This window comes from Nomascus leucogenys, chromosome 2 (genome assembly GCF_006542625.1).
Source record: "Nomascus leucogenys isolate Asia chromosome 2, Asia_NLE_v1, whole genome shotgun sequence".
Taxonomy (NCBI): Eukaryota; Metazoa; Chordata; class Mammalia; order Primates; family Hylobatidae; genus Nomascus; species Nomascus leucogenys.
In genome coordinates this window covers 99,664,152-99,689,591 of record NC_044382.1, presented here as the reverse complement: position 1 = coordinate 99,689,591, position 25,440 = coordinate 99,664,152, and the positions used below count along the sequence as shown (strand labels likewise).

The 25,440-nt window shown below is 38.2% G+C and overlaps 1 protein-coding gene across 1 annotated transcript in view; it reads right to left on the bottom strand.

The window, feature by feature from the left end:
• ADGRV1 (adhesion G protein-coupled receptor V1) overlaps nucleotides 1–25,440 on the bottom strand; it is a 602,359-nt gene that overhangs the window by 89,879 nt on the left and 487,040 nt on the right. Inside the window, exon 86 of the mRNA XM_003261601.2 lies at nucleotides 4,792–4,949. Coding sequence (XP_003261649.2) covers nucleotides 4,792–4,949 — 158 coding nt within the window. The remainder of the gene's footprint in view (nucleotides 1–4,791; nucleotides 4,950–25,440) is intronic.

The window sequence follows — 25,440 nt, the reverse complement described above, 5'->3', positions numbered from 1 at the left end:
CAAATGTGATGCAAAGTTGCTTCTGTTGTCAGGCACATTTAATCCACCAAGAGTGATTAGCTTGGAGCTCAGTTCTACAGAAATCATGGAAGATTTTGAGCCTAACAAAACGTCCTGCATCTACCTGCTTCTGGACCCCAGAAGATATCACGTCTATGGTTTTGGCCTAGTCTACCAGTACATTTGGTGTTTCTGCTTGATTTCTGTTCTATAGAGATGCTCATGGCATTTTTAACATTCTTTTGTTATATGTTATTCTTTGGCTATTCTGTATATACAGTAAGGCAGAGGGCAAAACGTGAATTTACAGTACCAACTTCACTGGATATTTTATAGGTCAGCACAAGAGAATTTTAGCAAAAAGATTCAGAGTGTCAAGTGCTCCGTGGTAAACAGAAGAAATACCTAATGTAAATGAAGAGTTGATGGGTGCAGCAAACCAACATGGCACATATATACCTATGTAACAAACCTGCACGTTGTGCACATGTATCCTAGAACTTAAAGTATAATTTAAAAAAAAGAATTATCTGGAAAAGTAAAAAAAAGAAATTTTGAATTTGAGTTAAGTGGATCATATTCAAGTAGAGATGAGTTGAATATAGCACATACTATAGTATGTTGAAAATAAAACACAAAAGATCAGGTTGAGGGCAAAGCTGAACATGTCGTTTTGGGAATTATAGAGGTAAAACTTTAAAAAATATTTCTTATAAAAATAGTCCTAATAATAATAACTTTTGAGGAATATTTACAAACAGATCAGAGAATTAAATCATTTAATTTCTACTTTGATAATATTACAGTTTCTCTTCTTCTTAATGCTATCTTTAGCTTGGGTATCCATTTTTATAATTATATAATTTCGTGGTACATTGATGATTATTAATTTATTCATTTAATTAATAAATATTAATTATGCTCCTGCTATCCAATGAGCACTCTGCAAGGCCCCAGGGATACACAGATGAATATTAAATGGTTCCTGCCCTCAAGGAATTAATAATTTATTAAGGAAATCCACCAACCACACACACCAAAACAAGTGACCACTCCATTCTAAGGTAAGTGCTACAATGACTAAAGGGACAAGTACTTTAAAGGCATAGAGAAGGGAATGAGTAATTCTTATTTGGTGTGATTCTGTAAAGAGGCAATTCCTAAGGCTTCACAAAAGAGGGAGAATATTGAAAGTTTCTAGAATTTCTGTAAAGAAGGAAAGTGATGTCCAGGAGAATTAACTTGTGATTGTCAAGCACATCACTGTTGTTTAGATTCTGAAGTTATTTTGGAAAGCTTTGTAGAGCTAATAAAGAATATGGGAGGGTGATAAGCTCCTTGCATCTGTCTCTCACTCATCTACATTTTCCCATATCACTTATTGAGCACATGGGTTTTACCAACTAATAAGGAGGAGCTCAAAGTAAAGATTTCTTTACATGAGCAAAGATGGCAACATCAGGCAAATTTAGGAAAAAGTAAATAGATTGGCATGTCAGAATGCAGGATAATAGTAACTAACTTGGGAATGGAAAGATGGTCCTGGGTCGGACTGTGGAAACTCTTGTAAGCTAAAGAGACTGGACTTTTTTGGGGGGCAATGAGAGAAACCTTGACTGAAATGCTGGAGAATGAGGAAATCCACTTCATATTTTTAAAATGTAGACACCTGAGATAATGAAATGGAGAAGAAAAAGAGTAGAACCAGAGATACTAATCAGAAAACTGCTGCACAAGTCCAAGTATAATGACTATTAGAATGAATTGCCATGGGAATAGGGGAATTAGAAATATTATACTTTTTTTATTTGTAACACAACAATAGGGTAATGCTTCTATTCACATTTTATTGCAAGAGAGGGTTCCCTCATTAAGATACAACTGTGCTAGAACTTTTGCCTTATATTCAATGCTTGAGGGCTATCTTTGTCTGATAATCAGGGTCCTGTTTTTTCTACTATATCAGTAATGAAGCATATTCAAGAGGTGCGGGGGAGATTTAGGCATTCAAAGAATTAACTCACTATGTTAAGCCCCTATGTTAGCATTCTTGAAAACATGCAAACATTGGCACTTTTACATTATATATAAAACAACAAATCTTGTCACTTAGAGGAAAAAACAAACCACCATTCTCCCCCCAAAAGAATGTACATTTTAATAAGATGAATCCCAAGTTGATTAAAAGCATAGCTTCTGAAATGGGACCTAATTAAACTAAAGAGCTCCTGCACAGCAAAATAAATTATCAACAGAGTAAATAGGCAACCTACAGAATGGGAGAAAATTTTTGCAAACTATGCATCTCACAATGGTCTAATATCCAGAATCTATGAGGAACCTAAACAAATTAACAGGCAAAAACCAAACAAGCCCATTAAAAAGTGGGGAAAATACATGAACAGACACTTCAAAAGAAGACATATGTGCCGTGAAGAAGCCAACAAGCATATGAAAATGCCCAACATTGCTAATCATTAGAGAAATGCAAATCAAAACCACAATGAGATACCACTTCACACCAGTCAGAATGGCTATCATTAAAAAGTTAAAAAATAGCAGATGCTGGCAAGGCTGTAGAGAAAAAGGGAATGCTTATACACTGCTGGTAGGAATGTAAATTAGTTCAGCCATTGTGAAATGCAGTTTGGCTATTTCTCAAAGAACTCAAAGCAGAATTACTACTTGACTCAGGAACCCCATTATTGGGTATGTACCCAAAGGAACAGAAATTGTTCTACCATGAAGACACATGCACACATATGTTAATCACAGCACTATTCACAATAGCAACGACATGAAATCAACCTAAATACCCATCAGTGGTAGACTGGATAAAGAAAATGTGGTACATATACACCATGGAATACTATGCAGTCATAAAAAACCGAGATCATCTCCTTTGCAGCAACACAGATGGAGCTGGAGGCTGTTATCCTAAGTGAACTAACAAAGGAACAGAAAACCAAATACCACATGTTCTCACTTATAATTGGGAGTAAATATTGAGTACATACAGACACAAAGACAGGAATAGGAGACACTGGGGCCTACCTGAGGTTAGAGGGAAAGAGGAGGGTGAGGACTGAAAAACTACCTATTGGATACTATGCTTATTACCTGGGTGGTGAAATAATCTGTACACCAAACCCCCATGAGGTGACATGAGATTTATCTACATAATAAACATGCACATGTACCTCTCAACCTAAAATAAATGTAAAAAGAAAGAAGTTACATTTTTTAAAAAGTAATTTAAAAAATAAAGAGTATTAAAACTGAAAAAACTAGTGTAGCTTCTAGATAAATTCTGTGTCCCATGAAAAAGTAGAATTTATACATTGAATAGTTTTTATTAAAGGAGTTAAGATTAATCATAACCTTAAACAATATTCCTCGGCTGGGTGTGGTGGCTCACGCCTGTAATCCTAGCACTTTGGGAGGCTAAAGCAGGTGGATCACCTGAGCTCAGGAGTTCAAGACCAGCCTGGGCAATGTGGTGAAACCCCGTCTCTACTGAAAATACAAAAGTTGGCCAGGCATGGTGGCACATGCATGTAGTCCCAGCTACTCACGTGGCTGAGGAAGGAGAATTGCTTGAATCTTACAGGCAGAGGCTGCTGTGAGCCAAGATCGTGCCACTGCATTCCAGGCTGGGTGACAGAGTGAGACCCTGTCTCAGAAAAAAAAGAAAATTCTGCCAACACAATGATTGCATGCTAAATGAGAAAGTATTAGAAAAGAGATGGCTAGATACTGCTATCCTACAAACTATCCCACAAAGTAATACAAACGAGTGTCTTTTCTTTATACTACAAGGAAAATCCTTTCACATATTAACTGATCAAGTTCAGGAACTAGAACTGCATTACATGAGAGTGACACCCTGTAGCTATTGAGCCCCTAATAATGTATTAGACACTATTCTAGAGACCTCATATATGCTACTTGCTTAAACTTTGACAAGCACTTAAAACGTGAAGAATTCCTCTAAGACTGTCATTCATTTGATTTTAGACTTGTAAAACTTTAGAAAAAAGAAGACTTCTGTTCCTCATTGGCCCAAAAGGGATCCTCTACTCCCAGCTCTTAAGCTACTCCCTAATATCCCAGTCACTCACATAACATTTTACAGAGAGTTTTCTGTATGTAGGTGTGTGGCTATTGCTTCTAGTTAAGAAAATTCTTGAGAGACTCTAATCTAAAAACAATAATAAAAAGAATCAGATCATAAAAACCTCTGTTAGGTATGATTCAAAGGGAAAAAATGAGCTGTAGTGAAAGCCAATTTGAACTAGAAAGACTTGCACTCTTAAGTAACCAGACATGTGTAGCCACTCATGTAGCTGTCTGATTACATGTTTTTAAACATCTGTCAGCACAACCAGAGCTCTGCATGCACACTCATGAGCACTGTGGAGGTTTGTTAGACTGTGCAGAAGTCTCAGAATCAGAGAGAAATGAACAGATTTCACAGGTAGAACACAAGTTATTATTGATTCACTTAATGAAAGCTTGGGAAGTGGCTCCCAAGGCTGTGACTCATTTACTTGGATATCAATATCTTAAGGACAAAATTGGAATGAGCAATAAAACCTACAGAGCCCTGAAGAAAGAGAGACATCAGAGGTACCAAGAAGCAGGAGAAACTGGAGAGCTATAGCTTAACTTGTGGCTTCAGAGCTGAAAGCTGAGCCGAACTTCCCTCTTTTTGATAAAAAAAATTCAGTGACATTTTCCCACCATTAAAGCGTTTCCATCTCCAAAGTACAAATATAGTTCCTTTCAAACCTGCAGCATTTGTCCTTCCTCTGAAGACATCATCATATGCTTTCCACTGTGGCTTCACCTGGTAGGCATGGATGAACACCACGAACACCACCACGAGGCACATCAAAGGAACAAGAGCTGCAGTGAACAAAGCAGCATAGACGTTTGGAATAAAACACCTGGAAGAGAAATGAGAAGAGGTAACTCAGACACTTTCAGTGCAAATATTTCTAAATGCAGAATGTATCACATCACTACTTTATACTAGCTCTTTGTATCTGGATGCTGGCAACATCACATTTTTGGTTTGCCAAACTGAAGTTTTGTTTGAGTACAACATCCGATTAAATCTAGCCCACTGCTTCACACAGTAGGTTCCCTGGAACATTCGCCTCGTGTCAAGTTCAGAAAACTTCAAAAAAGGTTATGGCCAAATAAATTTGAGAGATGCACACTACATACATCTCACAGAAGTTAAGGGTACATATCTGTTCATTTTAAAATGGCCACAGAAAGTCATGGAGTCAAGAGATCTGGGCTCTGAAATCAGGCTATTAAATCCAGCACCACATCTTAAAAAAAAAAGTCTCTTTAGATATATTTTTTAACTTCTCTGAACTGTCTCTCATCTTTAAAATAAGGATTGTAGGTGGGGTGCAGTGGCTCATGCCTGTAATCCCAGCACTTTGGGAGGCCGAGGCAGGCAGATCCCCTGAGATCAGGAGTTTGAGACTAGCCTGGCCAACATGGTGAAACCCCATCTCTACTAAAAATACAAAAAAATTAGCTGAGTGTGGTGGCAGGTGCCTGTAGCCCCAGCTACTTGGGAGGCTGAGGAGGGAGAATTGCTTGAACCTGGGAGGCGGAGTTTGCAATGATCCAAGATCATGCCACTGCACTCCAGCCCGCGTGACAGAGTGAGACTCCATCTCAAAAAAAATTAATAAAATAAAAATAAATAAATAAAATAAAGATTATAATAGTATCTGCAACAAAAGTTAGTTGTCAAGATTAACCGAAATAATTCACATAAAGCATTTAGTAAATGTTGTTTAACCCATCATTTCTAGACTTCAAAGAAAATTAAACCCTTCTCCTTTTTCACACACACATGCACACACAGATACACAGACATATGGTCATGCTATAGGACTAATGTGCCCTGGAACACACTTTGGGAATCACTGATCTAGTCATGCCCAGCTTATGTTTCAAATTAGTTGGTGGATTCCAGGGAGAGTACCAGGTTCCTTTCTATTTCCTTCCTCTATTTAACCTCAAAAGAAGAAGAATTCCTTCAGGATTTATGGCTATGGGGCTGATGACAAAGTCACTGTGTCCTATCAATAACTGATCATGTCTGCAGGGACCTCTCTTGACCTCTCTGGCCCCTCAGGGTAAAAGGTCACAGAGACCATTGTTGCTCCTGCATAGGAGGAGGCCAAGCCACCTGCTCTCTCCCCTCCACCCCGTCTCCCTTCTTTCCCTTTTTGCTATTTCCTTCCTTCCCTCTCTCTCCATTTGGAGTTTTCTTCCTGGGAGGAGTTTTCTTCCTAACAGAGGAAATAAAGGATGAGGGATCATATCACAATTAGGGAGCTAATAACAAAGCGTGAGTTTGCCTTGCTTTTCCAGCTCCAGCATCCTTTGGGAACCACAAGAGAGAAGGTATTGTTTAAAGGCAAATCTGAGGATTCCCAGGGCTCCACTCTTGTCATCTCCACAATCTTGTTTTTTGAATGACTGACAGTTTTCTTATTCCTAAACTATACATTTCCCCAAGAGCCATCTATTCTCTCTTGAAAATGAAGATAATTTTTCCATTTAGATGCTATACTGCACAATTATATTTATTATTACCAGAGTTTAGATAGGACAGTGGGGTCCAAGGCAAACTTAGATTATTTATTTATTTTGGTAATAGTGAAATTATCAGCAAAATGGTTTTAGAGATATAACTAGAAATTTTTACTTATGGAACATAACATCCACTTGCACTTTACATAAAATCTTGCATGAAAATCTCAAAATGGAGGAATGTTAAACAGGTTCTCAATATCTAAAACTGCTTCTGAAGTATTCTTATAAGGGATATACCTCCAAGTTACAAGACTATACTTTTAATTACAAGAAACCTTAATAGTAAGAAGTGTCTCTTTTATTTTCCCCACTTTCTCTATTTTTCCAAAATATAATATCTACAAACCTAGATTATGATACAGCCATAAATACTAGACTTTGAAGACAACTCAGGGGGAAACACACATAGCCTGTTTAGAAGGAATCCAAAATATAAGTAACCAGGGAAACACTCATTCTTCTGATTTGGGAAAATAGTGCTTTAATTTTTTTTTAATAACTTCAACCTTTATTTTAGATTCTGGGAGTCCATGTGCAAGTTTGTTACATGAGTATATTGCATGATGCTAAGGTTTGGGATATGAATGACCACATCACCCAGATAGTGAACGAAATATCCAAGTTAGTTTTGTAATCCTTGCCCCCCTCCATCCCTTTCCCATCTATCAGTTTCCAGTGACTGTTGTTGCCATCTTTACATCCAAGAGTACCCAATGCTTAGCTTCCACTTATAAGTGAAAACATGTGGTATTTGGTTTTTTGTTCCTGTGTTAATTTGCCTAGAATAATGGCCTCCATCCATGCTGTTGCAAAGGACATGATTTCATTTTTTTGTGTGGCTACATTGTATTCTATGGTTTATATGTACATTTTCTTTATCCAACCCAGCACTGTTGGGCACCTGGGTTGATTTCATGTCTTTGCTATTGTGAATAGTGCTGTGATGAACATACAAGTACATGTGTCTTTTTTGATAGAACGATTTATTTTCATTTGGATACATATCCAGTAATGGGATTGCTGGGACAAATAGTTATGTTCTAAGTTCGTTGAGAAATCTCCAAACTGCTTTTGATAGGGTCTGAAGTAATTTATGTTCACACCAGTAGTGTACACGCATTCACATTTCTCCACCACCTTGCCAATATCTGTTGTTTTTTGGCTTTTTAATAATGACCATTCTGACAGGTGTGAAATGGTGTTTCACTGTGGTTTTGATTTGCATTTCCCTGATGATTGATGATGTAGAGCATTTTATCATGTTTGTTGGCTGCTTGGAATTCTTCTTTTGAGAAGTATCTGTTCATGTTTTTTGTCTACATTTTGGTGGAGTTATTTGTTTTTTGCTTGTTCAATTGTGTATGTTCCTCATACATTCTGTATATTAGACCTTTGTCAGATGTACGGCTTGTGAATATTTTCTCCCATTTTGAAAGTTGTCTGTTTACTCTATTGATACTTGTCAATTTTTGTTTATGTTGCAATTGCTTTTGGGGTCATAGTCATGAAATCTCCATGGACATTGTTCCAGGGCCTATGTCCAGGATGGTATTTCCTAGGTTTTCTTTGGGGAGTTTTATAGTTTTAGGTTATACAGTTAAGTCTTTAATCCATCCTGAGTTAATTTTTGTATGTGGTTTAAGGAAGGGGTCCAATTTCAATCTTTTCCATATGGCTAGCCAGTTATCCCAGCACCATTTATTGAATAGAGAGTCCTTTCCCTGTCATTTGTTCTTGTCAGCTTTGCAGAAGATCAGATGTTTGTAGGTGTGTAGCCTTATTTTTCTGTTTCCTAACTTATTCTATTGGTCTATGTGTCTGTTTTTGTATCAGTACCATGCTGTTTTGGTTACTATAGCCTTTTAGTATATTTTAAAGCCAGGTAATGTGATGTCTCTGGCTTTGTTCTTTTTGCTTAGGATTTCTTTGGCTATTCAGGCTATTTTTTTTTTTGTTTCATATGAATTTTAGAATAGCTTTTTTTCTAATTCTATGAAAAATGATGTTGGTAGTTTGATAGGAATACCACTGAATCTGTAGATTGCTTTGGGTAGTATGGCCATTTGAACAATATTGATTTTTCTAATCCACAAGCTGGAATGCTTTTCCATTTGTTTGTGTCATGTATTATTTCTTTCAGCAGTGTTTTGTCAGTTCTCCTTGTAGAGATGTTTCTTGTCCTTGGCCAGAGGTATTCCTAGGTATTTTTTTTTTGTGTGTGAGTGCCTCAATTTTATATTAAAAAGAAATATATTATTAAAGGCCTAACTCAGATACTAGTTCTTTTTTTTTTTTTTTTTTTTAAGATGAAGTCTTGCTCTGTCACCCAGGCTCGAGTGCAGTGGTGCGATCTCGGCTCACTGCAAGTTCCGCCTCCTGGGTTCATACCATTCTCCTGTCTCAGCCTCCCAAGTAGCTGGGACTAAAGATGCCCACCACCATGCCCAGCTGATTTTTTTGTTCTTTGTTTTTTTTAAAGTAGAGACAGGGTTTCACCATGTTAGCCAGGATGGTCTTGATCTCCTGACATTGTGATCCACCTGCCCTGGCCTCCCAAAGTGCTGGGGTTATAGGCATGAGCCACTGCACCCAGCCACTCGGATACTATTTCTAATTAACATAATCTGCTTATTGTATTTCTCATGTAAACAAGGCATATTTCAAGAGATATTTCTACACATATTCTGTATCTGCAAAGGGATATAAAAATGATAAATTTCTTGGCTTTTAGAATTTAATTTTGATGGCATGAAGCCTGAACCATTACCTGAACACTCATCTGTATGCAATAAGACCTGATTCTTCCACATGAAGGGCACATGATTAAATAAAATGGGCAAACATTAATGGTCTTAATATTGAACATACTCCTGCACTAAAAATAGTGGTCATGTTCATTACTCATTCTTATGTATATTGGCTTCAAATGGTCACTTATTTTTTTCATGTGAATTATGAATTCCATTGACAGCAAGTAGCCTAAAGATGCTTTTACAAATTCAGATACTGATGAAGAATCACACGTAGGTTTCACTGCCTTATTTGTGTCTTGAAAAATGTCATCACAATTCAATTTGGGACAGCAAAATAGGGAAAATTACTGACTCAATTATTGAGTTACTCTAGGAATATAAAGATTTTGTACAGAGTGCTATAAGAGCAGACTTTGAAAGGTGACCACCAGCTGATGACACATCATTTTGACTAAAAAAATCAAACAAGCAACGTGAACCTTTGGGAGGTTGGAAGTAACCAGACATAGCCACTGCTCCACTCAGGAAGAGAAGGCAACTCTCTACGCACTAATGATCTTAAAAATCTCCTTTGTGGCCAGGCGCGGTGGCTCATGCCTGTAATCCCAGCACTTTGGGAGGCCGAGGTGGGCAGATCACCTGAGGTTGGGAGTTCAAGACCAGCCTGACCAACATGGAGAAACCCCTTCTCTACTAAAAGCACAAAATTAGCTGGGTGTGGTGGCGCATGCTTGTAATCCCAGCTACTCAGAAGGCTGAGGCAGGAGAATCACATGAACCCAGAAGGCGGAGGTTGTGGTGAGCTGAGATCGCGCCATTGTACTCCAGCCTGGGCAACAAGAGTGAGACTCCGTCTCCAAAAAAAAAAAAAAATCTCCTTTGCAATTCTCTCTGCTTATAGGATGACTTGACATTGATGGCTCATCCTTTCAGAAAAGGGGCAGGAAAACGACCCAATCCTGAAGCCATCCCCTTTTCTCCTTTTTTCAGAGCTCCACAAGTCATGACTTCTCAGAAGTACTAGGCCCCTGAGAGTACCTACTCCATGTTCATCCTCCACTTGGTCAATGTCGGGCGAGAATGTTAAGGAGGAGGGCTTGCTCCTACAGCATGCCTGTTCTCGTTGGCAGCTCCTCTTGCCTTCTTCTCTACCTACAGCATTGCAGAACTGCAGGGCCCATCCCCTTGCTCACTGCTGTCCAGCCAGGACTCCATCCCAGTCTCCTTCAAACAAAAACTGCCTGCCTTGTGTACTACCTCTTAGGGATCAGGGAGTCAGACACTGTTGTGAAACACTTAACATTTGCAAAGGAGGCAGGGATACCAGGGTAACCCATGGTGCAGATAACAAATGGGCTCCCACTCCCTGATTGTCCATGGAGAGGAGCTGGGACCAACTATGATTCCACATCCCCAAATTATGTCTCATATACTTAACACCTTCTTGTTTTAAATTATCTTTTAACTCTTCTTTTAAAGCTGATAGGTATTATTCTCATTTTCTGAGCAATACTGTCTGAATAAAATTTCTACTGGTGTATAATAAAATTTCTCCCAAATACTTAAAAATGTTCAAGATAAATGAACTATATTCTACCTTTGAGAGAAAAAAAAAAAAGTAGCCTCGCCAACCAGAATTTCCTCCAGTCCACCCAAATTAGAGGTACAGTATATTCAGGTAGTTAGTTTGAGGATTAGAGCACATAAAGTGATGAGGGGTGTTAGTAAACTGTGAATATCATGTTAGAATAGCTTTTGAAATAAGGCTGGGAATGAATTCTTGGAAAAACTGAATGTAACATAAGAAATAAGCAGACAGAAGGCAATGCCCGCACCAGGGCTGTGGAAGTAGCTGATTAACGTGCAGCTATTGCTTCAAGAACGCATCTGGCAGATATGAGAAGAGAAAATGAGACAAAGGCCATGTAGATTTGCTTCCTTAAAAAGGTGAGGAGAATGTGTTCTCTGTAATTACAGCTCAACCAGCTTCAAAGAACTTCAGGAATCTCTCTCTCTTTGGGTGTTGAATAGTCTTTTGGGGTCTTACCACCACCTAACTTTTACTGTTCCTTTTTAAACTTTCATGGATAGATTTTCTTATAGAACCTACAGACAATTCTAATTCACTTCAAAGTCTTGTCAGGACTTCATCCTTTTCTCTATATTTAGCCAGATGAAACAAGTAGATGCTGTTTCATTACCTTCAGTTTTTCCTCTTCTGAGTCTACCCTCGGAGCATTCACAATGCTTTAACTCACTTTCTAATTTAGTAAGATTATTACCTCTCCTCGGTAATGCTTTATGCTTACTGAAATGTTTTCACTTGCGTTACCCAACTTGATTTAAAAACATTTTATGTGGGTGGCATGCAGTATTTCAACTTCTTTATTCCTGTCTGAAATATTCGTAAGAAGGAACTCAGAGGCAGAGGGGTCTAGGAGAGACATGAACTCCGCTTACAACCACTGAAAATACTGGAATGGATGCTGGCAACTCCCTGTGCATGAGATTGTGATTTGAGTCCATTTACATTATATTTTAAAGAACAAGTTGACCCTGGCAAACTGGAAAATCTGAAGAAATCCAGGCAGCTGGACAGCCAGGTTATATCTGGGTTACATAGGTAATGAAAAGGACCCAGGTAGTGAAAGGACAATAAATGTTTCCAAGGTCTTCTTTGTGAGTGCTTCTAAGACAAGGATAATCGTCATGATTCACAGGCTCATGTGCCAGCGTCCCTCAGAGGTCTCCTGAGTATTTCTTCAATGATAGCCTCTACATTAAAAGATACATTTGTCACTTCAACTAACTTTTTCTTCTCTACATGGAAATTCATAGTGATGACCTACTTTATCTGGGTAGTATGTGGGATGGTCTAGCAATCAAGAATTGTTCAACATTTATCACAAACTGGTTTCTAATTTGTATAAAGAGTACAGTATATCTGCTTATTGGTTTTATTAGTTGAAGAATACAGATGTTATTAATTCCATAGATACTTATCCTTTATAAAGTCTAAGACACTATTTATGATTTCAATATTCCTTTCCTTGTATACTCAATTTACGTTCTTTCCAAAGATAATGCTCTTATTTAACATACATTTTTATTCACCTGTGAATTTATGCATGCATGCATTGTGTGTATATGTATGTATTTCCTGGTCAATCCAAAATGGCTGGAAAGACTTAGAGAAACACTTTAAGCACAGTAATTTTTTTAAAGGAATAAATTTATGAAAACATCAGAGAAAAGGAGAAATACAGCTTGGGTTTAAACAGTTGTAAGGCAGGAAAATATATTCCTCTTTCTGTCTTTCTGTTGTAGAGCATACGGCAGTTTTCATATCCAGGGGAATCAACTAAATTCTAAAATGCATTTTTGTTTAAGTTTATACTTTGAACAACATTAAGATTAAACTACAGATAATCTCTACAAAGTGAAATGGAACATTAAGAAAGCAAATGGACTTAGAGAGGGAGAGGGGAACAGTTTTTCCTAAACTGGATAATTAAGACTAATTAAGTATTACTACTACCACTACTACTACTGCTAGCAATCATTTACTGTGTGCAGGGTATGAAACCCAATCCTCACATGCATTATCCCACTGAAACATAACTAGAACCCATTATTGTTATGTATACATGGTGAAAATAACACCTAAATTATACAACATCAAATTGCTAGGACCATAAACAGGTTCACTGGCCTTCACTGTACCTCTACAATTTGACAATTATTTCCACAATTCCAGTATAGACATATTCAAGTTAGTGGTAAATATGCCACTGTTCTTTTGAGGACAGGTACTGTAACATTTTCTTTATATTTCTCCCAGAGCTTTGCACAATCAGATCCTTAAGAAATGCTTATTGATTTAACTGGTTCTTAGCAGTTTTTGAAAACCTCTCACTTAAAAATATGGCATAGAAAATCCTGTATTTCAAGTGTCCTCAGCTCAATCATAATCCAATCAACATTTAAATATCAATCACATACCACCTACAGTGCTGGGCATGGAAGGGCATATAAAGATGCCTAAGGCATGGTCCCTCCTATCAGGGAGAATATATTTACAATAAATGCACAGCACTTCTGAATCTAGTCTTCCACTGGAAGTTGTGTTGTTCTTCCATCAGCATCACCACCACCACCATCACCACCAGTTCCCCCATGGAGCTCCTGAATCTCATCTGCAGTTTCACAAGTTCTCCAGGTGTTTCCTATGCTTATTAATCCTGTTTAGAAAAAAAAGTGCACCTCACTGCCAGCCTCATTTAATTTTACATAAACATGTTCTTTGAGGCTGAAGCAAATTTGACTGATTTTCAATGTGAAAAGAAAACACAAAAACTGTTCTTGGAGTTATTTCTAAACAGAACTAACATCAGAATCGTCTGAATCATCAGAATCTTCTATTTTGGAAAAATCTGATTCATCAAATGAATCTTCCGCCAACAACTTTTCCAAAATGATGTTAACATCATGCGTAGGAATGCTACATTTTCTAGGATTTGACAATTTAAATGATGGAGAATTACTATATATTGTAAATGGAAATACCACTACTAAAAATAGAATGCTATAAATAGAATTATGTCTTTTGTTTCCAAAATCCATATATTAGACAGATATGAAAATAATAAAAGCGAGGTATTTCGTGGCAAAGTTATCTTGGGGTAAACGCTGTAGCCACAAGCGCCGCTGCTGGGCATTCTTGGAGCAAACAGGAAAAGGGTTTAAAGTTTGAGAAAAACAGCTGGTACAGTGGCTCATGCCTGTAATCTCAGCACTTTGAGAGGCCAAGGTGGGCAGATCGCTTGAGCTCAGGAGTTCAAGACCAACCTGAGCAACATGGAGAAACCCCATCTCTACAAAAAATACAAATATTAGCCGGGTGTGGTGGCACCATGCCTGTGTTCCCAGTTTCTTGGAGGGTGAAGAGGGAGGATCGCTTGGGCCCAGGAGGTGGAGGTTGCAGTGAGCCAAGATCGTGCCACTGCACTCCAGCCTGGGTAACAGAGTGAAACTCTGTCTCAAAAAAAAAAAAAAAAAAAGTTTGAGAAACACTCTTCTAGCACGCTCTTTAGACATAAAGTAGCTTAACCTAATTAACTAGTTAATCTTTACATCTCTTTGGTAGGGAGCCAAGGGGCTATGGAACTCCAAAAAGAATCAGACAGAGATTTCACAGCACATGGTGGTCACAACAGCCTGAAGAACCAGCGAGAAAGAAAAACAGCTGAAAGCAAAAGGGACAGAAAAGCAGAGATCTGTGATATTTAGAAGCCTGGGCTCTTCAGATGCAATGTTCAGAAGCAATCTGAATGTTGCAGAAAAGGAGAGCTAGCATTAAAGTGACAGAGGATACCGCAGATCTGCAGACTGGCAGAACGAGATGGGAAGGAAAGTACTGGGGTGCAGTGGGTGTGCTAGGACGTTAATATTCAGTTCTGCTGCATCTAAACAGCTGTTGAAGGAATAAAGTTTCTGTCTGAGTGCAACAGACATATTCCACAGTGACCTGCGCTGCTCAAAGTTCCTGGAAAGGGGGATCCCTGTGCTACATCCTCCATTACCACTCCCACAGCCACAGATGACTAGTTCTGAGATGAACACCTGCCTCAGAGACAACCATTCTTGCTTGCCCTTGACTTATAATTTGGTGACTCTGCTCTAAAAGCTGAGCTGAGCCAATCTGTCTTTTGCTCTTGAGAATTTGACAGGGAGAGTTGCACATTATTGGTGGGCACTAGAGCTGATGTTAGGGCAAATGGCCATATTGGAGCAAATAAATAAATCTTCAGAAGAAATGAATAGAGAAACGGGAAGAGGAAGCAAGAGAGAAGGGGAGAGAAGAAGAGGGTTCAGATGCAAGTAACAACACATAAGTGAGAGACTCTGTGGTCCCTAAAAGAAGAACAATGTGGCTCGCTAGTTCTGGCATGCTAGTTCTAGGTCTCCTGAGGTCCAACTGTGCCGCTTTTGAATATCCACGGGAATGCCTGTGGTATATTGTTATACCCCCACCCCCTTCAACTTGAAATAACTTTTGTGGATTTACATGCAACTACAATGACCATAGTTAAAACATAGCTAGTGAGCAAGTGATAGAGAGAAAAAGGGAGTGAACACACAACTGTTCTTTAAACAACATTGCTCTTGAAGATGCACAGGATCACTATCATGTCTACCTGTTTTAGAGCACACTCCTCACCACGGTGAGAATTGCTAACTAACTCTACATATTGACAAATACCTCAAACAATGCCAAAGGACCAAGGAACAAGAATTGGGCTCATTTTTAAGTACTTAAAATGTACTCATATGCCTATATTGCTTGAAAAGATTGAGGAAAGAAAAATGGACATATTACGGCAATATTATTTCATCTAATTCGAAAGGAGCAGATATTTGATTTCATTTGATATTAAACTAAGATTTTGAAGTAGTCAGATATACTGGCTACATTAAAATACCACCTTATATTGTAAATAATTAGCTCTTGGTGAATAAGGAAGAGCTGCCCACATCCCTGGCTCATTAACGAGTTAAATATATTTACATATAATTCCAAAGGTGAATCATGGACTCCAAGTATTAGTAGGTTAAAGATAGTTGATGAAAAACAGTCTTTTTCCAAGAAACTCAAGTCTGGGCAGCCTATTCCCTAAGCAACTTGATAAAACTGCTGAAATAAATCCATTGGACACTGCTTGCCAACTTCATTCCAGGTAGGTTCCAGTGAATCAAGCCCCATCAGCATTTCATCAGAATAAGGTCAGGCTGACTTGTTATTTTTTGTAGGTATGAATGCTCTATGTTCTCTCATAAAACAAAATTGTTTGGTACTGGAAAATGTCATTGTCCTAGAGTATTCAAGGTGTCCTCCAAAAAGAGGGCAAAAGGTGCCTGGAAAGAAAAGGCTGGTTACCTAATGATTTTCTAGAAAAGGGAGAGTTTCTAGCCTTTCAGAGCCTGCATTCTGGATGGGTCTATGCCCAAGGAGTGTCACTCTTGGCCACTATTGATGTTGTAGATGTCTGACTGGCAAAAAAATCCTCACAGCAATGGTTTGATTCCTCAAAAGGGCAAAAATCATTTTGTAGAAGGATAATTCAACTTTTAATTATTCACCACATTTCAGAGAACAGTAGCCACATTACATTGACCTGGAAATTAGCCCCATATGTGGCTTTATGTGATAGTTACAAATGCTCCAAGAAAAAACTTCTAGAGCATTCCCTGCAGGGGTGAACATTCAGTCACACCCATATTTGCCATCTTTAGTCACATTATCATTTGCAGCACATTGCAATAACTGGTGATCCTAAATAACTTAAAATCATTAAGAAATCATCGGTTAAAGTTAGTCATACTCTGTTTAAAATACACTATACATTTCTTTGCACTATTAAAATTTTAATCATAAAATTCTGGAAATAGTAAGGTAACTTTCAATTATTAAGAAAACAGTGGCCAGGTGTGGTGGCTCATGCTTGTAACCTCAGCACTTTGGGAGGCTGAGGTTGGGGGATTTCTTGAGGCTAGGAGTTTGAAACTAGCCTTGGCAACATGGTGAAACCTTGTCTCTATTAAAAAAAAATATATATATATATATAAAATTGCCAGGCATGGTGGAGTGTGCCTGTAGTTCCAGCTACTTGGGAGGCTGAGGTGGGAGGATGGCTGGAGCCATGATCATGCCACTGCACTCCAGCCTGGGCAACAGAGTGTCTCAAAAAACCAAACAAACAAACAAGCAAAAGAACCAAAACTGCTGCCCTGCCCCCCAGCAACAAACAAACAACAAGAAAACAGTGACAGTGTGAGTAGATGAGGTTATATGTCCATCATTTTAAAGTTATTATCTTAATAACTTAATCTTGCAGATTAGTTATGTCTCAAATCCAATACTCAGCTCTGTCGCAGAGCCCATTTCAATCCTGGTATCCTAATTTTTTAATTGAATAAATATGTAAGGACGTTGGTGTTTGCTGTGTAATGGGTTAGTACATAAAAATGTACTAAGATATCTAAACCCTAAACATGCTCATATTGGATTGTTGCTAGTCTATGATGTTACTATTAATTAGTATTTATTTATCATTTTTATGTGTCCTGCAACGTTACAGTTAAAACTGGAAACTTAAGAAATGTAAAAGGCCAATATGCAAGGAATATTTGATAAATGTTAAAAAAGAAATATGGGCCAAAAATCTGGAGAAAACTTGAGATAGAGGTCATGAATTAATTTCAGAAGAGGAAAGTAAAACTAAAAGTAAAGGAAATACAGGCTAAAATTTTATCCACTTTATGGGGAATTCCCAATATTGAGGGGGAAATGACACATTTCACTTTCCCTGAAGCTTTGAAGTGGTAAGAATTAGATCATACGTATGTAGAGGCAACATTTTAAAAGTCCCAATTTGAACTGCCCTAAACTAGACACGTCTAATGAGCTAGATAGACAGATGTCAAGAGAGCTCCTTTATGACTTTTGTAAAGAAGCTTCTCAAAAGAAAATGATCTTGCTGTTGAGGGTATAATGTAGGGGGAAAGACAGAGTGAGGAGAAGCCTTTTACTGATGGGTTAGAATAATTCTGCTTGCAAAAAAAATACTTGTAATAATGAAGGTTGTGAGGCCAGATATTTGAGGGATCCCAGGTACACCTCTTATTGACTTTGCAACTATGTAGCTTCTCCACATACTCAGTATGTAGCTTCTCCACACCTCAGTTTTCCAAAAAATAAAATGGGGAAAACAATGGCATCTACCTTACAAGAGTGCAGTGAGAACCAAATGAGTGAATACATGTAAAGGTCTTGGATCAGAGGCTGGCATGCCGTAGGTACTCAATAAAAGATAACCATGATCACTGTCATCTATTGCTAAGCCCAAATCCTCTTATGTATACAGTATACACGATTTAATTTGCATTAAAAAAGAGAAGATACCAAATAGTAGACAGGAAAGTGTGAACATTCATCACATTTCTTCATGTGTCAGAGAAAAGTGCTGTGCAGTATGAGTTCAGTGAAAGAAAACAGTCTCTCAGTTGGGGTAGTCAGGGTAGACTTTGTGGAAGAGAGAGGTGAAACCAACTCTTTCTCTCTTGAGTTTTTTACCGATCATCAGGTGTTTTAGGTGACTCAGTCATGCAATTATGATTGTCTGCCCGTGTCCACAGCACATCCGCATGAGGGGAAGGAGGAAAACTTTCCCTTTGCTGCTTTTCCTCATGACTCATGTGTGTTTCTGCAAAATCAGTGTTGAAACTTGGTCCAATTTGGAAAGTCAAGGTAATTATGGGTCATTCAAAAAGAGGCATGTAACACTCAAGGAAGCCCAACATGACACCATCACACCACCAATGACTGACAAACCAGTCTGGCCAGTGGTGTTAGCAGCAGTAAATTGACAGTTGGTTCAGGGGCTTTTCTAGGGATTTAAACTCAGGGTTTCTTATCTTCCATACTCCTGTCCCACTCCCACAAAGCTTCCAAAAAGAGGGCAAAAGGTGCCAAAAATAAGGTCAATTACCTAATGATTTTATGGAAGAGGGAGGGTTTCTAGCCTTTCAAAGCCTGCATTCTGGATGGGGTGACTGCTGGAAGATCTCAGTGTTGACTGTTGGAATGCAGGCCACTATTAATATCCCTGTCATTCTGAGCTGCCCATTAGAAAGATAACAACACTTCCTTCTTTAAGAAATAAGTTCCTTCATAGAATCTTAGCACTAGAAGGGATAGTAGAGGTCATGCCACCCTCCCTCCAGCATGATGGGTGAAGAAACCAAGTGCAAGGACTTCTGAGGTTTGCCCAGCACCTGACTGTTTAAACTCCTGGTCAGTGCTATAAGGAGGCTCCTCAGCATAAGTCAGACTCCATGGAAAAATAACCTAAAATGTTTTCAGGGACCATATTCTCCTAATAATCTAAAATCCCTTGTTAAGCAAATGTCTCAAACATTTTATTCTTTGCATATGCATTCCCAGGCGTTAGGGGACTATTGAATAAATCAAGTGTTTAGTGAACATCACACTAAACATGCTCATTCCTAAGTATAATACTCACTAGTAATACCTGGGCAGCACAGACACACGTATTCCTTCCATAAAACAGTTTTCAAAGACACCACACATCAACATTTTTGCATAATACAAAAATTCATGTAAAATAATACAACTAATTCTGTTAGAGGGAGACAGAGCAAAGCTAGGAGGAAAGAGCAATGAACCCAAACCAACATTCTGTCACTCACAATCCCCTCTCCCACCAAGGCCCTTTCCCCATCCAAAAAAAATTGGCTTCAGTTGAAAAATATTTTATCATAAGGAATTTATTTTTGTCAACAGGATGTTCCTGTTATTTTTAAGCCTTGTAGTTTCAACAACAGGATTTCAGGGCAGTGAAATAAAATAGGAACATCAGAGTAATTTGAATTTCTGAGCCTACTCATGCTTGTATAAGAAAAGTCCAAATAGTCTAAAACTGGCTTTAAACAATGTAAGGCTGTCTTCTTATGAACTTTGTAAATTTCTTCTCATAAAAAAATGATGATCTAATGGACAGTAAATATTTTTGACTGATATTCTTAAGTTTTAAACTGTAGCCAAACTTCTTAATTGTGGAGCTGGGCCAGCTAATATCTTCAAACACTTCCCTTTACGATGGTACAATAGTTTACTTGTTCTTTTCTTTATTTTTTTTCTTTCTTCAAATAAATGTTGCATATGCTACAAAATGGAAATAATTTAAAAACACACTGAAAATTCAAAAGTGTGATATGCATCCCATTGGGGAAGGTATCATGTACTTTTAAACAATACAATTTTCCTAAAGGTCAGGGCTGCTCTTCCTTACTCATGTAGTGGCCTATTACCTAGGTGTGTGGAGAGGAGTCAAAGAGAAAATATTAGGTTGGTACAAAAGGAATTTCCATTGTTGGAATTTGCCACTTGATAATGGAATACATTCTTAAATAAATGTGGTTATATTATACATCATTTTAGTGGGCATTTCTCAATTTATGTTTTTTTGCCAATGACTTATTACTTGCTGTTTGTTTTATGTTTATTTTAGACTATGAAGATTATGTTAGACAAAAAGCAAATTCGAGTGATTTTCTTATCCTAGTTCAAAACGTCTCGTAAAGCAGTGGAGACAACTTGCAACATCAATAATGCATTTTGGCCCAGGAGTGGCTAACATATGTACAGAGCAGCAGTGGTTCAAGAAGTTTTGCAAAGGAGACGAGAGCCTTGAAGATAAGAAGCCTAGTGGGTGGCCATCGGAAGTTGACAATGACCAATTGAGAGCAATCATCAAAGCTGATCCTCTTACGACAACACAAGAAGTTGCCAAAGAACCCAGTGACGACCATTCTACTGTCATTGGGCATTTGAAGCAAATTGGAAAGGTGAAAAAGCTGGATAAGTGGGTGCCTCATGAGCTGACTGAAAGAAAATTCAAAAAAAATTGTCGTTTTGAAGTGTCATCTTCTCACATTCTATGCAACAACAATGAACTATTTCTCAATCGGATTGTGATGTGCGATGAAAAGTGGATTTTATAGGACAATTGGTGATGACCAGCTCAGTGGTTGGACTGAGCTCCAAAGCACTTCCCAAAGCCAAACTTCCACCAAAAAAAAGGTCATGGTCACTGTTTGGTGGTTTGCTGCTGGTCTGATCCACTACAGCTTTCTGAATCCTGGCGAAACCATTACCTCTGAGAAGTATGCTCAGCAAATTGATGAGATGCACTGAAAACTGCAATGCTACAACTGGCATTGGGCAACAGAAAGGGCCCAATTCTTCTCCACGACAACACCCAACCGCAGGTCACACAACCAATGCTTCAAAAGTTGAATGAATTGGGCTCCGAAATTTTGCCTCATCTGCCATATTCACCTAACCTCTTCCCAACCGACTACCACTTCTTCAAGCATCTCGACAACTTTTTGCAGGGAAAATGCTTCCACAACCAGCAGGATGCAGAAAATGCTTTCCAACAGTTCATCATATCCCGAAGCACAGATTTTTACACTACAGGAGGAAACAAACTTATTTCTCGTTGGCAAAAATGTGTTGATTGTAATGGATTCTATTTTGATTAATAAAGATGTGTTTGGGCCTAGTTATAAAATGATTTAAAATTCATACTTTTGCACCAACCTCTAAATTAAAGACTTGCTTAAAGATTCTGTTGCCTGTTGTCACCCAGAACACAGACTAATCTCACTGGGTTGGATTATGTGTGGAAATACACCAAAACTCACCACTGTCTGGGTCATTCTGAATTGAAGAAAAGAAGAACATGATAATTTCACAAAACAGTGAGAAAGTGAAGTGCTTACCGATGTGAACTCTGAATCAGATAGCCCTGGCTTTGAGCACTGGAACTGCTTTTTAATAGCTTTGTGGCTATGGGTGAAAGAAATTACCTCTCTGAGCCTCATTAGCCCTATTTGTAAAATATAAATAAAATTTACTTTTTTCCCCCATAAATTTGTTGTGAGGGATAAATGAGGTAATCAAAGTGCTTAGCATATACCTAGCATGTGGTAAGGACTCGGTAAAGGACAGCCATTATTATCATTAACTTTAGTGTGCAAATTGGATTAATTTCTTTGCTGTAACACTGTAATGTCTACTCATGTATAGAAATCATATATGACACTTAACTGTATTCATATTTCATTTTACATGCTACTCAAATGTTTGGTTAATATTCTTTTTTTTTTTTTTTTGCAACAGCAAGCTTATCAGAGGTCTTAATCCACCAAGTTGCCATCACCTCTAATCCAGTGTCTAATACCATTTCTCAGAAGAGCAAACATTTCCTTTAAAGCACTCATAGCAGTGAGTTAAATGTGAAGACTCTGGGTCGGTGCTCAGTCATTTGAAAGCAAGAAAAACTTACAACCTTTTTATAATATGTGTTTAAATCTTTATTTGGTTCTGTCAAGGTAACTCAAAATTAATAAAACAATAAAATAAATCCTGGGTTTAAAATCACAGAAAGGGGAGATGGTAATTAAGCCTTCATGTTGGGATGTAGATTACTTACCTACTCAGGGATGTGTTCTTTATGGTTGCTGTTTTGACGGGTGGGGAAGCACACACAATCTCAGTGGCCTCCTCTACTATGACTTTGAAGATGAGGCAGTTCTACTAAAGGTTCTGCAGTGGTGGGAATGTTTGTATCTTCCCAAAATTTACATGTTGAAATACTAACCCCCAACGTGATGGTATTAGGAGGAAGGGCTTTGGGGGCGTGATTAGGTCATGAGAGCAGAGCCCTCATGAATGGGATTAGTACTCTTATAAAAGAAGCCCCAGACAGACCCTCGCCTTTCTGCCATGGGAGGTTATAGCAAAAAGACGGCTGTCTATAAACCAACATGGGGTCCTTCTGCCAGTGCCTTGATATTGAACTTCCCAGCCTCCAGAACCAAGAGAAATAAGTGTCTATTATTTACATGCTACCTAGTCTATGGTATTGTGTTATAGTATCCCAAATGGACTAAGACAGGCTCCTAACATGTTACTTCAATATCCAGGCAGCAGTAAATTGCATCCTGATGATTTTTTTCCCCATACTTTCCTCTTCAGCAAAGAGGGACTAGATCTTTTTTATGCTTCTTTATTATTTCTACAAAATACAAAAGATTAACTGATGTGCCTAAAAAAGGTTTTAAATTGCTTACAAAGTTGCTCTACATAAAAAAATTAAAAATGAGAGAAATGAGGCAAAAAAGAAAGAAACTAAGACTGAACTAGGAGTGGGGTATCAAAATGCTATCCGCTAATAATGGGTTATACATTCATCCCAGTTTGCTCTCTTTAGCAGCTGTTTCAGAGTCTTTGTCTCTCTCTCTCTCTCTCTCTCTCTCTCTGTCACACACACACACACACACACACATACACACACACACACATACAAACACACACAGAGTAGCTAAAATGAAGCACAACTTTTTCCAGTATGAAAGCAGCAGGGCTATTGTGCCATATAATGGACAAAATTCTTGATCTTATATTAATGGAAAACCCACTACTGACTTCTACATGACTGCTATTCATTATTCATTCATTTTATGTGCATTTATTAAGCAATAACTATGTGCATGCTATTTGCTATGCTCTGGACATGCGGTGATGAGTAAGACATGCTTCCTGAGCTGGAGATCAGAGTTTGGTAGGGAGAAGAGGCTCACACTATGCAGTAACTTAGACAGTGTTTTAAATGTGATAGCAAAACCACCTGGAGTGTGTCTGGAGTGCAAGGAAAGGAGTGAATTATTATGTGCAGGGAAGTTAAGACAGTGAAATCTTATTTGCCAAGAATGAGATGAGATTAGAATCAAGAAGGACATTTGTTAGTTTAACAATATGAAAATGAATTGGATAGTCTTGGGAGAATTATATTCTCTTTCTGGACAATGGCAAAGAAAAGAAATGCTCAAAAATTTCTCAGCTTTGTTTCCTGTTGGTTCAGGAATCATCTGTGCACTTAAAAAGGGAAGCAAGGCTTGAGATTTTCAGGAAGATAACAATTATGATTAATCTTTGTTTCTCTGGGGCCATAAAACTTTCAAGGTTAAGGATTTGTATATGTGCTCTGATTTTGAGGGGGAGGGACCAGAATTAATAAACACATAGAATTAAAATAAAGGCTTGAGGGTCCAAAGATACAAGGACTGTGCATTTTACTAATTTTAGAAAAAGGGCCTAGAGAGACTGAGTGACACATATAATTTTGTAACCCCTCCAATAAAGACTGTGTGAAGGCTGATTGCAGAGGAAAGCCCAAGAGAGCAGTAATACAAGGATTTCAAAAGAACCCCAGACAGTTTAGCAACCAGAGCTATATCAGGAAGGAAGCAGTGATTAAACCAATGTTCCCTTTGGAGGTCCCTTCAACCCAATGAAAATGACAAGGAATGAACCATAAGATCAAAGCTGAGTGGAGGGGCCTTAGGAAGTGTAGTAGAGGTAAAATAATTCACCACGCCCTGAAAAATTCCACTTTCCTTTATTAGCCTATAATGAATCAAAACTTAACAACTGAAGAAAGCATTAATATTGAGTAAATCAGCAAACTGAAGAATACTAAAGAAGCATGTTTCTGGGGGGAGGAGAAGCCTTTGATACTCTTTATTCCCTGTCTTTTTTAATCTAAATTTGCCCTTTATTGATATAGAAAAGTTTCTCTTAAACTACAACTGGACTGTGACACAGACATCTTTAACAAGCCTCAAGATACTTAAAATGCTAGGTCTAGGCTGGGTGCGGTGGCTCACACTTGTAATCCCAGCACTTTGGGAGGCCAAGGCGGGTGGATCACCTGAGGTCAGGAATTCGAGACCAGCCTGACCAAGGTGGTGAGACCTGTCTCTACTAAAAATCCAAAAATTAGCCAAGCATGGTGGTGGGGGCCTGTAATCCCAGCTACTTGGGAGGCTGAGGCATGATAATCATTTGAGCCCGGGAGGTGGAGGTTGCAGTGAGCTGAGATCACTGTGCCTCTGCACTCCAGCCTGGGCGACAGAGCAAAACTCTGTCCAAAAAAAAAAAAAAAATGCAGAGGTTTTCCTTTTTTTCAGTGCTATCAACAAAACAGTGCTATTAACAAAACACTACAATCCATTCAGTAAATGCTACTACAAAGCAATTTTGGAAAGTTAGATTCTAAAATACACCTTTTTTTTTTTTTTTTTGGAGAAGTGTTCAAGAAAACATGGAAGGTATCAAGCTATCACACAAGCTAAGATTTGATGTCTTATTTCTTGTAACTCCCTTTCTTCAATCCTTATAAAAACTCACTGCAGAGACACTAATGTTAAGGCTTATATTTGCTTAAAGTTCAAAGTGGAGCACTGCCTCTAGATTAACTATTGAAAAGAAAAAGAAAAGGAGATTAATTTTAAAAAAGAAAAACCAATAAGTTTGTTCTCTAGTTTTGGCTGTAATAATTATTAAATAAATAGTGCCAAAATGCAGATCAAATGAAGTCACAAGTGGTCTTTAGTCTATGATTAGCTA